General features: G+C 48.0%; 1 protein-coding gene across 2 annotated transcripts in view; it reads right to left on the minus strand.

The window, feature by feature from the left end:
* Nucleotides 1-2,381: 2,381 nt before the first annotated feature.
* The window catches only part of dusp8a (dual specificity phosphatase 8a), a 68,093-nt gene continuing 55,915 nt past the window's right edge, over nt 2,382-14,559 (minus strand). Inside the window, exons 1-5 of one of the 2 annotated variants that reach the window (XM_039017256.1) lie at nt 11,656-12,375; nt 5,408-5,568; nt 4,945-5,104; nt 4,417-4,540; nt 2,382-3,671 (exon numbers count right to left, since the gene is read on the minus strand). In XM_039017256.1, the coding sequence (XP_038873184.1) occupies nt 2,441-3,671; nt 4,417-4,540; nt 4,945-5,104; nt 5,408-5,568; nt 11,656-11,794 (1,815 nt within the window). In that variant the 5' untranslated portion in view covers nt 11,795-12,375 and the 3' untranslated portion in view covers nt 2,382-2,440. Of the gene's footprint in view, nt 3,672-4,416; nt 4,541-4,944; nt 5,105-5,407; nt 5,569-11,655; nt 12,376-14,559 lie in introns of those variants that run through there. The other variant, XM_039017255.1, reaches the window with a different exon arrangement.

Below are 14,559 nucleotides of genomic sequence, written 5' to 3' on the forward strand. Positions count from 1 at the left end.
CTAAGGTATCAGGATTTTCTTTTCAAAACTTACCTAAACTCACCAATGTTCTTAGATACGTTGCTATTTACACAACATAATGATAATTATATAATAATAATAATAATAATACATCAATACCAACAATTATAGCAATCGGGACAGCCTGCATCTTCTCTTTAACATGTTTTTAAATAATTATAACATCTTTTAAAAAATATAGAGAGTAGAAGGAAAGGCTAGGAAGAGAACTGAACACTGGAAATCCAGGTCTGACCTTACAGCAGCACAAAGGTATAGGTCAAAGGTCAAAGTTCGCCATAGAGAAAAGATAACCGAAGAGAAAGAAAACACATATGCGTATATCATAAATAAATAGACGAATCTCGCACCAGGAGAGCAATAGCATTCACTCACCTCGGAATCACAACAAATCCATTCTAGTTTCATCCCTTCCTTTTTCTTTTTATCATACCTTTGGAAAATAAGAGTGAGCGCGATAGAGAGAGCGAGGGAGTGAGGGGGACATGCATTGTGCTGATGTGCAAGCAGTTGTGTATCCTGCTCCGGGCTTGGCTCACTGAAAGATCCCCTGAGAACAAACGAAAGGTGGCGGTTGTATCTTTGTGTGTGACTATGTGTGTGTGGAGGGGGTTTGTTTCAGCTTTGGGCTCCTCTCATATCCCAACACTGTGTAATTCTCTGTGTGTGTGTGTCTGTGTGGAAACTAGCCAACAGAATGAGTCTAGCGCTCTTAGGTGGATGTCTCTAATATTGTCAAATGTCTGGATCTACTTGCATATACCAGTAGTTGTTGTCATTAGCCCTCGAGAAATCAACAGTCCTTCCTGCAATAATTCTGCTCTTTAGAAGAGTACTGGGTTGAATAAAGTTCTTCAGTCTCCTCACACTAACAGTCTCCCAGTAGATATCCTAATAACTGTAGGAGCCCACAATCACAATAAATAACATCATAAATACACACAACTGAAGAGTCAACACAGTGAGCACAAGGCGTGGAAAATATGTATTTTCAGCGTCTTCTCAATGTCTTTTCAACCCAAAATACATATTTTGTACGTCTTTTCAATGTCTTTCAAATGTTTTGTGCTCATAGGGAAGTAGCTAGAAACCCCTCAGATGACTGTTCTTCAGCATACCACACGTCTGGTAATATCACCAGGGGTTAGAGCGTGTTGGTACACTTAGGAAGTGGATGGGATACTTGTTTTTGAAGAGAGTGACAGAAAAGTGCATTTTAACGTCAGATGAAACCCAAAATACATCACTCTCCCTCCAAATAATGAACATCACATATTGCTTGCTTGTAGTTTTGTGTGTGTTGTTGTATGTGTATGTGTTTCATAAATACCATTCAACAAAAACTGAGATTAACAGAGGAAAAAGTCCACAAAACATTATTATTTCTCATTACCAGAATGAACAGATAAAATAAATTAAAACTATGAGAAAAAATGTTGATTAAAAGTCCATTAAAATTGCTATATATATTCATATAGTATTTGTCTGTCTGTCGCCAGCCACTCTGGAGCATGCTCAGTAGAGGCTGGGAGAAGGGGGGCATGGGTGGGGAGTATACATGGAGGGTGGGGTGTGTGGAGTGAGACATGCGTGTACAGAACGCCACTACAGGGAGGTCGTAACTTAGACCTAACCCCTCCCCACCGCCCCAAACCTCCGTCACGTCACACCGTTTAACACTGGAAACAAGGGAGCAGACGAGGATTGTGGGAAAATACACTGTCAGTCTTTATCGGTCACTATGAGTCCTCATGAACCATGATGGGCTGACACGCCAACATGGAGGATCCTTCATTGTTTTGATGCAGTATCACCGGTATAGTCTCTTAGTAGACTCTGAATAGTATCTCACTGCAGTGTGATGTGGTGTGTCTCTGGGGTACATAGCGCTTTCTAAGTCTTTTTAATGAATGGTGGGGCAGACTGAGCCATGCTGGGGTTCACTGGGGCTGAAGTCAAGCTTTAGGAGGAAACCGCTTGGCTATACGCCTCAAATGACACCCTATAACCTAACTAGTGCTATACTTTTGGTGACATTTGTTCAAAAGTAGTGCACTATATGGGGGATAGGGAGCCCTTTGTGATTTGCCCCAGGGTCCCTTTTTGTCTAGCTGACACCATACAGAGGAAATAGTTCATAGTTCAGTGTCAGGCCCCACAGCCTCCATCTTCCCCAGAGTTTCTCTCTTCAGAGCGTTGTTTGGTAGTACTGTAGATGTACAGTAGTAGTAAATTGACAGTTGAACCTCATGTCTAGTCACAGAAACTCTGTCCATTTGTTTGTCTTCTCAGAGTTTGAGTCTTTAACACGGTCTGCGTAGGGATTATAAATCTCCCCCCTCTGTCCTCCCACCTCAGGTCCATTTGCCCCCCTCCCCCCCTCCCTGGGCGAGCAGGTTGTGGTCCGGAGTCCGGTTTGTCAAGATACCTCGATGATCTCCATGCTCCCGGAGAAGCTAGACTGCTTCCCAATCTTCCCCAGCTCCTCCCGGGAACGTGTCTCGGAGATGCCCTCCTCAAACTCCATCTGACAGCTGCGCCGCTTGAACTGCTTCTCGTTGCTGTTGGAGCCCGTCCCGTTAGCAACGGTCGTCGAGGAGTCCCGCTGTGATGATGATGCTGACGACGACGCCGTTTTGTCCCGCGGCACTTTCTCCCGTAGCCGCACCCCTTCGCTACACCCGAACGCCACGTACGCTGAGCTGCTTCCGAATCGCACTTCCACCCCTCCTCCACCGCCTCCTCCGAGTTCCATCCCTCCTTCCCCTACCTCTTCTGCCCCAAAGTACCAGGGGGTGTCGGTGGTAGGGGTGACTGGGGTGGTTGCCTGGACCGTGTCTCTGTGTTTGGTCCACATGGTCCCAGATCCCATGGTGGGCAGGGAGAGAAGCATGGAGCCCTTCAGGCTGTCGTCCAGGCTGGGGCTCTTGTGGACGGGCAGGGAGCGTCCCAGAGCCAGGCTGAGGGACTGGGGGTGTGGGAGGTAGGAGTGGACCGGGGAGGTGCTTGTGGATCCAGCTCCACCAGATCCAGAGCTGTGCTTGGCTTTCCTCCTGGGCCTGGACATTGAGGGACCTCCAGAGCGAATGCCCCCTTCACTGGGACCCCCGACGCCGAGACCTCCGATGCTGCCGCCGCACCCCGGGGAGGGGAAGGGCGACTCGGCTGAGCCAGGGCTGTCCGGGGCGGGGGAGAACTGGGGACAGATGCCGTTGACAGGGGGGCTGTCCAGTTTACACAGCTTGGGCACATCCTCGGAGTGTGTGGGCGCTGCCAGGCGCGGGCAGTGGGGGCTGCTAGGGGAGTACACAGACTTGATGTCCAGGGAGAAAGAGCGCTTCAGCCGGTTGGTGTCCAGGATGCGCTCGGCCGACAGGTGGAGGCCGTTGAAGCCCTGCTGGAGGGAGGTTGGCGAGGGGAGCTTGGGTTCTGAAGGGGTCGGGGGCTCTGCTAATGAAAAGTCATGATGACCGTTGACCTCTGAACCTGAGCTGACCCCGTTGACCTCTGAACCCTGGGATTGACCTTTGCCCTCAGAGGTCTTGTCATCCGACAGCGCTTGAAGGAGCCGCAGCCCCTTCTCGAACTCCAGCAGCTGGCCCAGGAAGTTGAAGTTGGGCGATATCGTAGGCCGCCGGTCCTTCACAAACCTGGTTAGGGGGGAAAAAAGTAAGCAAAATGTTAGTTCCAGTTAGAGTTGGGGATCCAGTTTCAAAGTAAAGCAATACAAATATTTTATAAAGTTCCTCTAAGCTACTTCCTGTGTGAACATAATATTGATTGTTGGGTTGCATGTTGGGTTGCATGCAGGGATACTATCTCCTTCCCCAGAGTCAGATGAACTCGTGGATACCATTTTTATGTCTCCGTGTCCAGTATGAAGGAAGTTAGAGGTAGTTTCGTGAGCCAATGCTAACTAGCGTTAGCGCAATGACTGGAAGTCTATGGGTCTGGGTCTGATACCCATCGACTTCCAGTTATTGCGCTGACGCTAGTTACTAATTGCGCTAGCGCTAGTTCACAACTTCCTTCAAACTGCACACAGAGATATACAAATGGGATCCATTAGTTAATTTGAGTCTGGGGAAGTAGATAAAGGGGCTCATCGCCAAAATCCTGAAGTATCCCTTTAACTAGCAGGTTACCCCCAGATGAACTGGTGTGAACTAACTGAAAAGATGATCCTAGGTCTATCTTCTCCGGACAACACCGCTAGTTCCTATTGTACACTTTTGTACAGTTCCTCTGGCAACCATAACAATTTCATTTCTCACGACTGGGGAGTAGAGTTGACTGTCTAGCGTTTCCTCAAACACTGAGGCGCCTTTTTCAAAGACGCTGCAACTTAAGCTCAGCTGGAGCGATGGGGAGTGTCGGGGGGGAGAGAGAGTGCACCTGTAGGCGTCATCCGATGACAGGCCCATTGTCTTCATGATGTATGCGATGGCGATGGTTGCCGAGCGTGAGATTCCAGCCAGGCAGTGCACAATGACTCTGCAGTTTGACACCTTGGCTTTGTCTGTTGGGAGGGGGGAACAAACACGTGTGAACACACACAGCTGTACACAACACCCAGGAACAGTTAGTCAGAACAGAGAGTCCCGAGAGAATGGAAAGCCCATTGAAAACGATCCGCCACTTCCTGTTCAGCACTGGGGGGGGGGGGGGGGGGGGTCGTCGCCATGGCGATTAACATGGCTTTGGGAGTGTCTCTATTGATGCAGTTTATTGTATGTGTTCAAGTACCACTTGTGAAAGCAAGGAGAATTGTATGGTGCTGTACATTGTGATTATGTGATATTTTGAATATGAGGGCTGTTTCACTATGTCGTGTGACATACACTACCGCTCGGGCTACTAGTGCATATTACCGCTGCATATTCTCCCGCACGTACAAAAGACACCCAGAGAATCTTGACTTACCGATGAATTCATTGGTTTTCTCCAGCCAGGGCAGTAGCTTCTCGCAGTAGTTGTCGTTGACGGGGATCCGCATGAAGTGGCTCTCGCTGATGAAGTCAGGCTTGGGACAGGTGTTACTGGCATTCAGCACGTACGTGATGCCATTCTGAACCATCAAGTCCTACAGACAGACACAACGAGAGACACAGACAGGGGGACTGTTAGGAAAGGCAATAACAGACCGAAGAATTGACAGCAAAGGTAACACTTAGTTTCTGCTCACAGTCCCTCTACTCCGATTCAGAGTGTTCAATAGTCACATGTATGGGGTTGCGGGTGTGATTGCAGGGTACATGCAGGACTAGTGAAATAAAAGAATGGAAATGGTCACGTAAAACAATATGAATATAAATAGCACTACAGACATAATAACAACTGTGGCCGTGATGAATAAATAAATGTCCCTTCTCTGCTATGGGCTCACCTTGTTGAGGACGTCTTTCTGCGATCCCAGGTAGAGGTGTGGTAGGATGCGTGTGGGGCCTACATTAGCTACAGGTAGGCAGGGCTGTGATATGCTCATAGGCAAAGCTGGCTTGCCCTCACACAGCCCGGGGAAACAGGAGGAGAACGCAGCAAAGCCCCCTACAGGAGAAGAGAGAGAGAGAGACAGAGGACAAAAACATCAGTTATACTCTACAATACAGCTTTCCCCAAATTGGCAAAACGTTTGGGAGCCCCTGCATTTGGTTCAGCCGCACATACAGAACTCACGACTCAGTACACTGTATCTCTTGGTGCACTGAATCCCCTTATGTTACAAACGTGTGTTCCAACAACATCGCCTAACCATTTGAAACTGTGGACATATTGTAGATAACAGTTGGAGCTAGAACGTGAGATAGTGCCTCTGCTCCCAGATCAGTAGGAAAACTTTCTCTGCCGCATCTTTGACTGGAGGTTAGTTTGGCTATTGGGCGCTGAGGAATGTGTGTAGCTGGCCCTTTAAGAGCAGGCGGATCCACTTTTGGCCTGTGTGTGCGTTAGTGTGTGTTAGATACTGTGTGTGTGTGTGCGGCTCTGTTTCCTGCATGAGCTCATGTCCTGTAGCAGAGAATTGCGTCAGGGCATGGGAATGAGAGAGGCCACAGGTGCAGGGCCGGCACAGAGGCCCAGTAACATCCCCCTGACGACCGCGCAGTACACGCGCACACAGACGCACACTTACACGCACACAGCATACAAACGCACACACATGCGCGCCTAGCGCGCACACAACCGTACAGTACACACACACACACACACACACACACACACACACACACACACACACACACACACACACACACACACACACACACACACACACACACACACACACACACACACACACACACACAGTCGTTTGTACAGAAGCCTGCATACACATGCAAAACCACACAAAGACAATCTTACACAATCTTGCTCACTCTCGCTTTCCAGGTCTGACTCACACACGAACAAACACACACTCACTCATCATTACTCTGCATTACCACGGTTGTATAACTTCTGGGCGGGGCTAAGGGGGGGGGGGGAGGAGAGTGAATGACCTCGCCGAGCAAGGAAAGGTGGGAGGGAGCGAAGAGAAGGAGGAGGGCTTCAAGGAAACCCTGAGCCCCAGCCGAAGGATTAGAACCTAATCTAGGTTCTGCCCTGCCTGCCCCAATCTGGCCTACTGCCACACACACACACACACACACACACACACACACACACACACACACACACACACACACACACACACACACACACACACACACACACACACACACACACACACACACACCAAAGTGCTGCTGTGCTGAATATGGGTCGTAGTGGAGTCAGTGAGAGCAGAGTGTATTCTGACCCACTGATAGGCAGGCAGACGTCGGGCTATATCTGGCGCCCGTCTCTTTAAGAGTAGAGAGGAGGAGAGAGGAGAGGATTGAGAGGAGGGCCTGCCTGTTTCCAGCTATTAATGGCAACCCGGGCAAAAGGATGACATCACCTCTCCACATGCAGTCGGCAGGCAGAGAGAGAAAGTCCGCAAAACAAATGAAGAAAGAGAGGGACAGAAAGAGTACGATCTTACTACGACTAAGGGAGTCCCCTCTTCCCTCAATTAGCACACTTGCTTTCAGCAGTAGTCTACGACTGCACAGATATAATAACTTCTGGAATAGTCCTCACTCAGAGCCACCCTTCCTCCATATGCACTTTATTCACACGGCATAGAACAGAACAGTGGAAGGAAGGGAGGGAAGGAAGGATCTCTTTCAGGTTGTTCTTTGAAGGATCTCTTCCTGGTTGTGCTCATGCTCTCTCTCTCTCTCTAAGCTCCTCTGACCGAGGAAGGAGTGTGTTCCTGAAAAACAGGAAAACCCCACGTCACGTAAGAAACATTTCCTTTTTCATTGGAGGACATTTGTCAGAGAGTTGTTGAGAGGATCAAGTCAGCATGGGACAGTGGGTGTTCAATAGCTAGTGCTGCCTTTATGCAAAACGACCTACTCTCCTCCTCAGGTACAGAGAGCAGAGATAACACAACAGGATTGTGTACCCTGGGTCTATTGAGGGCTGTTTCAGCAGCATTATGTCAACACCTATCAAACACACACACACACCACTGAGCTGTCCAAAGGTTTTACCGTGGGCCTGTGCTGTGTTCGTTGGCTCTCAGTCAGCACTGATAACACACACACACACTCACTGTCACCGGTCACCTGACCTTCAGACTTAATGTTGCTATGGCAACCACACGGGACGATGTGGCCCGACCGTTGGGCCTATTGTCCCTGGGGTGCTGTCACTATGGGAAAACCCACCATGCGCGCACACACATATATAGAGTGCCCTCATACACACACTCTCAGCACCTGATGATGTGCCAGAGAGACATGCAACTCACATCCCGCAAAAAGTACCGGATGACACATCTCTCCATTCCAATCGAAACAAAAATACCCATGACACACTCGGGTCCAGCTGTCTGATGCGATGACATCATAAAGTCAAGTGTCTGTAAGCGCTGAGAAACACAGTCCCAGACCAGGTCTGCTTCCCAAATGGCGCCGCATTCCCTATGCAGTGCACTACTTTTGATCCGGGGCCCAAAGTAGTGCACTGCATAGGGAATAGGGTGCCATATGGGATGCACCTCACCTCAGACAACAGCCTGTTCTGGTTGAGGCTCGTGTTCCACTTAGTTTCTGGCTAGAACAACTGCTCTAGGACCAGTTTCCTGTCCCCCCAGGGTCTCACCTTCCCCATTATCAGCTGAATAGCTAAACTGACCCTGGCTGTTGAGTAGCCACCTTTCAGTCTGGTAGCCAACTCACTGGGCACGGAGGAAAGAGGGCACTTTGTCGCTCGCCATCAGCTGCACCAGCCAGTGTTGACTTCCTTTTTCCTCTCCCTCACATCCCCTCTCCTCCGCTCCGTTATGTCATGTGTTTTATTCTCTCGCCCCGACCCTCCCTTGTTTACCGAATGGTCTCTCTCTCCCTTTTCCCCTTTGTTTCTCCATCCCTCCACAGGGAACTCTTAGGGAGAAGTAGGGTAATGTACACACATCGAGATGCCACACATATGAATTAATTTCATTGAGAAATACGTGTTGATAAGTGTAACATGACATCTATCAATGTATAGTTGAAGACAGAAATGGAAAGCTTGTATTTGTAGCAAGTTCATGGGGACAAAGGATCCCTTTTCCACAGAACACATGGCTTGTGTGTTGCCATATTTTGAAAGCAGCACACACGCTTTTCCACCAAAACAAATCACATTCCCCATTACTACAAACAGTCTCAGTTATGATAAATAAAAGGTCTGTTTGTATGGCCTGAAATCACTGAGATATTGACTGAACACAGAGAGAGAGAGAAAGAGCCTGTCTGTTAATTTACACTGTTGGTACTATTGAATGGCCCTCAAAACCAAACCCCCCCAAAACCAAACCCAGCATTATGACTTACTGGAGGGGAACACACACACGCAGATATGGGCAGTATTTCTGTTGTATTTGAATTACTTCTGAGTATTTAGTATGTTGTATTACACTGGGCTGAACTACACTCCAGTGCATTTTTTGATAACTGTAATTTGTATTGTCAAAAAACTTTTATATACCATATATTTCTATACCATATATTTTGTGGCCCCCTTTCACACCCTACATTAGTATCAAAAGTCTGATAAGAGCATCTGATAAATAAACAAAGTATACATGTATATGTAAAAAGGAACAATCGTGCTGAGTACTACTCTGATAAGCGCCGTCACGAAACGAGGCCCATGACAATACCCAGTGATCCAGGGTGATTTTTGTATTTTAAAACACACCATACATGTATTTGAATTAGGTACAATACTTTGCAAAAGCATCTTATTTTGTTTTAATACATTGGTCTTTCGGGTGTTTTTGTAGTTGCATTTTGTAATTGACGCCCATCACTATGCACACGCACGCACGTACACTCCCCCTCCCTTCTCCACCCCGGGGGAATTGATTTGTCTGCCCTCCCTCCCTCCCTCCCTCCCTCCCTCCCTCCCTCCCTCCTCTCTTCTATCATTCATATGGGGGGAGACATGACGCCATCCTCTGTGCCCCTCCAGCTGTCCCCTCTGCTCTGTAGGGGACATTAGCATTTCAATGTGTGTGCCCCCCCCCCTCCCTCCCCCCACTATGACATCATTGCACACATGCCCCACTCCACTCTGCTCCACAAAGAGTCTGCTAAAGCAGCAGGGGGCCAAGCGTAGCCACTCGATCAGCGTGTCACAAAGGACATCAAAATTGCAATGTAGCGGATTGAAGGGCAACCAGTATCTATCTGTTTGTGCCTATGTTATGTTTATGGTAGCGTTAGCATGTGGCTATGTGTGTTTGAGTGTAAGTAGTGGGGGTGGTTTGTAGCAGCCAGGCAGCTTACTTCCTGAGGGCAACACAGTCTGAGAATAACCACCATGGCACTAACAACACCTCTATTGAATAATAATAATCATTTGGTGGGTGCCTATATTTGTCCTTTTTCACACATTTACAAGTGTGTATTAATATATTGGTATTGGAAATGTTTTTTTGTTGCATATCCCACTCTCCCTGAGACACCCTCGGACAGTGGGGTCACGGCCAAAGTCTACCATTATCAACGGCGACCCTGGAGCAATTAGGGTTAAGTGCCTTGCTCAAGGCCACGTCGGCAGATTTTTCACCTTGTCGGCTCGGGGATTCCAACAAGCGACCTTTCGGTTACTGGCCCGACGCTCTAACCCCTCGGCTACCTTCCGCTCATTTTCAACAGGTGATGACAAACGTGTAATTGTCTCTATCTTGACTAACGAGTTTGACGGCTCCTGCCTTGAAGCCATTGCACAGCGTGAATAGGACCAGGTGTGGAGTGCTGGGCTCACAGCACTGAACCAGCTCACTGCACTGAACCAGTTCACAGCACTGAACCAGCTCACAACACTGAACCAGTTCACTGCACTGAATCAGCTCACTGCACTGAACCAGCTCACTGCACTGAATCAGCTCACTGCACTGAACCAGCTCACAGCACTGAACCAGTTCACAGCACTGAACCAGTTCACAGCACTGAACCAGTTCACAGCACTGAACCAGCTCACAGCACTGAACCAGTTCACAGCACTGAACCAGTTCACAGCACTGAACCAGCTCACAGCACTGAACCAGCTCACAGCACTGAACCAGCTCACAGCACTGAACCAGTTCACAGCACTGAACCAGTTCACAGCACTGAACCAGCTCACAGCACTGAACCAGTTCACAGCACTGAACCAGCTCACAGCACTGAACCAGTTCACAGCACTGAACCAGCTCACTGCACTGAACCAGCTCACTGCACTGAACCAGCTCACAGCACTGAACCAGTTCACAGCATTGAACCAGTTCACAGCACTGAACCACATGCAGAGCATACACACTCTCCAGCACATCTAATATATAGCTACACACACACACACACACACACACACACACACACACACACACACACACACACACACACACACACACACACACACACACACACACACACACACACACACACACACACACACACATACACACACACAGTGACACCTCGACATTGTCTACTCCTGCTGTGTGAAATGTGTAATATAAAACACCTGGCTTCAGTGCACCCACAAATCGATAAAACTGTCAATGCAGAAGAGAGAGAAAGAGAGGAAAGAAAGAGAGAGAGAGAGAGAGAGAGAGAGAGAGAGAGAGAGAGAGAGAGAGAGAGAGAGAGAGAGAGAGAGAGAGAGAGAGAGAGGCAGAATGTGAGAGAAAGGGGCCTTTGTGATAGTTTTACATGTCAATGACCACAGGCAGAGAGAGTGAGCACTATGTCACGCTGCAGAGCTGAGCTTTCTCTCATCTCTTTCTATCCCTCTGATAAATCCCTCTATTCTGCTTGTCCATCTTCTCTTTCATTCTCTTTCTTCAAGCCTCTGCAAATCCCAGACTTCAAGGGATGCCTGGATCTCCAGTAAGTAAGCCATACCCCCATACCTCAATACTGTTTTACCCACCTAAACCCCTACCCCTGTACCTTGTAGAGTTGTACCCCACAACCTCTGCAACATACCCCTTGTGCCCCCAGCTCCCCCATAGCCCAATACACCCATGTGAGGGTCTCCCCCCCCTCACAAAACCCCCCAGCCTGGGTCAGTACACACCTCGTAACTCCCTCCCTTCTTTGGTCCTGCGGACTCTGATCTTCAGCCTCCTGTCTGACTCCTGCAGGACAGGCCAGAAACAGTCCTCCACCGGGGCTATGACCACGTCCAGAGGCATCGCCCTCAACACGCTCAACATACACGCGTTCTGGTGTGCTCAGATCTGGTATACACTGACTGGACGTCCAGACCGGGGGAGTCCCCCAGGAATAAGTCGGCAGAACGGGTAAACAAACAAATCACTTGGTTCCCGAAAAAGGTCCAAAACTCGACACCACAAAGTCCCGAGTCGTCACTACTCACACTGGTGGTGTCTACTCAACTCAGACGGTCCCCAAGTCCAAGGAGCAGAACCTTAGTCCCAGAACTCAAGAGAATGGACGGAACCCGCTAACAGAAAGCAAGCTACTCCCAAACATCTGTAGATGTACTGTCCACAAGTTCCACAAGCCAGTTCTAGAACTCATTCAGATCAAAATCCACCAAGAATGAGATGTATCCTATAATATCTAACAAAGCCATAGAGATCCAGCAGTATTTTGAGGAATAATAAAATGAATAACTATGGAGAAAACAAATGGTGGTCATGTATCTGTATCTCTCCCTCTCTGTCTGTCCTGTGCTGTATTGCCTGCAGTTGCTACAGTGTGTCTCTACGTGCCTTCTCTCCGTGTCTGTGTGTGTGTGAGCCCACAGCCAGAAGAGCAGTACCCTATTGTTGTGCTGCTTCGCTCTCCCAGTCTCTCATTCGCTCACACTCCTCCCCCTCCCTCTCTCCCTTTCCTCTGTATAGAGGATGACGTAGTTGTTCTCTCTTTCCTCTCGCTCTCGCTTGCCCGGAGAGGGGGGTGGTGTGTGTGTGAGTGAATGAGCTCACTTGCCGTGAGCTAAGACTCTGACCCCATCCTCTCCTCTCCCTCCCTCCCCTCCTCCCTCACATGGTCCCTCCCTCCTCCTCCCTTGCTCCCTCCTTCCCTCTCTTGTGGAGCCAGCGCTCTGTCATAGCTAATGTCTAAGGCATGTAACCACATTCCTTACTCACCAGACAAATATGTGGCTACCTCAGGGGCCTAGCGAGCTGGAGCAGAGAGAGACGGCAACTACTGCTCAATGGGTTTTAGCAAAATACACTGTGTCTCCGTGTGTTTGTGTTTAATTAAATAGTGTGTGATTTATAATGTGCAGTGTGTGTGCATACAACAAGTAGGAGATATCACTCCCTCTGAAAAACATCACTCAATCTGCCTTGGCAACCCACACACTCAATGCCTGTGTGTGTGTGTGTGTGTGTATGTATGTATGTATGTGTGTGTGTGTGTGTGTACACACTAACATTCAAAAGTTTGGGGTCACCTAGAAATGTCCTTGTTTTTGAAAGAAAAGCACAATTTTTGTCCATTAAAATAACATCAAATTGATCAGACTTTACAGACGGCTCACAAGTCCTCAACTGACAGCTTCATTAAATAGTACCCGCAAAATACCAGTCTCAACGTCAACAGTGAAGAGGCGACTCCGGAATGCTGGCTTTCTAGGCAGAGTTCCTCTGTCCAGTGTCTGTGTTCTTTTGCCCATCTTTTATTTTTATTGGCCAGTCTGAGATATGGCTTTTTCTTTGCAACTCTGCCTAGAAGGCCAGCATCCAGGAGTAGTCTTTTCATTGTTGACTTTGAGACTGGTGTTTTGCGGGTACTATTTAATGAAGCTGCCAGTTGAGGACTTGTGAGGCGTCTATTTCTCAAACTTGACACTCCAATGTACTTGTCCTCTTGCTCAGTTGTTCACCGGGGCCTCCCACTCACCTTTCTATTCTGGTAAGAGCCAGTTTGCACTGTTCTTTGAAGGGACTAGTACACAGCATTTTACCAGATCTTCAGTTTCTTGGCAATTTCTCGCACAGAATAGCCTTCATTTCTCAGAACAAGCATAGACTGACGAGTTTCAGAAGAAAGTTATTTGTTTCTGGCCATTTTGAGCCTGTAATCGAACCCACAAATGCTGATGCTCCAGATACTCAACTAGTCTAAAGAAGGCCAGTTTTATTGCTTCTTTAATCAGGACAACAGTTTTCAGCTCTGCTAACATAATTGCAAAGGCATTTTCTAATGATCAATTAGCCTTTTAAAATGATAAACTTGACTTAGCTAACACAATGTGCCAATGGAACACAAGAGTGATGGTTGCTGATAATGGGCCTCTGTACGCCTATGTAGATATTCATGACCAAATCTGCCGTTTCCAGCAACAATAGTCATTTACAACATTAACAATTTCTACACTGTATTTCCGATCAATTTTATTTTATTTTAATGGACACATTTTTTTTAAATGTTCTTTCAAAAATAAGGACATTTCTAAGTGACCCCAAACTTTTGAAGGGTAGTGTATATATACACTGCTCAAAAAAATAAAGGGAACACTTAAACAACACAATGTAACTCCAAGTCAATCACACTTCTGTGAAATCAAACTGTCCACTTAGGAAGCAACACTGATTGACAATAAATTTCACATGCTGTTGTGCAAATGGAATAGACATAAGGTGGAAATTATAGGCAATTAGCCAGACACCCCCAATAAAGGAGTGATTCTGCAGGTGGTGACCACAGACCACTTCTCAGTTCCTATGCTTCCTGGCTGATGTTTTGGTCACTTTTGAATGCTGGCGGTGCTCTCACTCTAGTGGTAGCATGAGACGGAGTCTACAACCCACACAAGTGGCTCAGGTAGTGCAGCTCATCCAGGATGGCACATCAATGCGAGCTGTGGCAAGAAGGTTTGCTGTGTCTGTCAGCGTAGTGTCCAGAGCATGGAGGCGCTACCAGGAGACAGGCCAGTACATCAGGAGACATGGATGAGGCCGTAGGAGGGCAACAACCCAGCAGCAGGACCGCTACCTCCGCC

The sequence above is a fragment of the Salvelinus namaycush genome, chromosome 21, assembly GCF_016432855.1.
Source record: "Salvelinus namaycush isolate Seneca chromosome 21, SaNama_1.0, whole genome shotgun sequence".
NCBI lineage: Eukaryota > Metazoa > Chordata > Actinopteri > Salmoniformes > Salmonidae > Salvelinus > Salvelinus namaycush.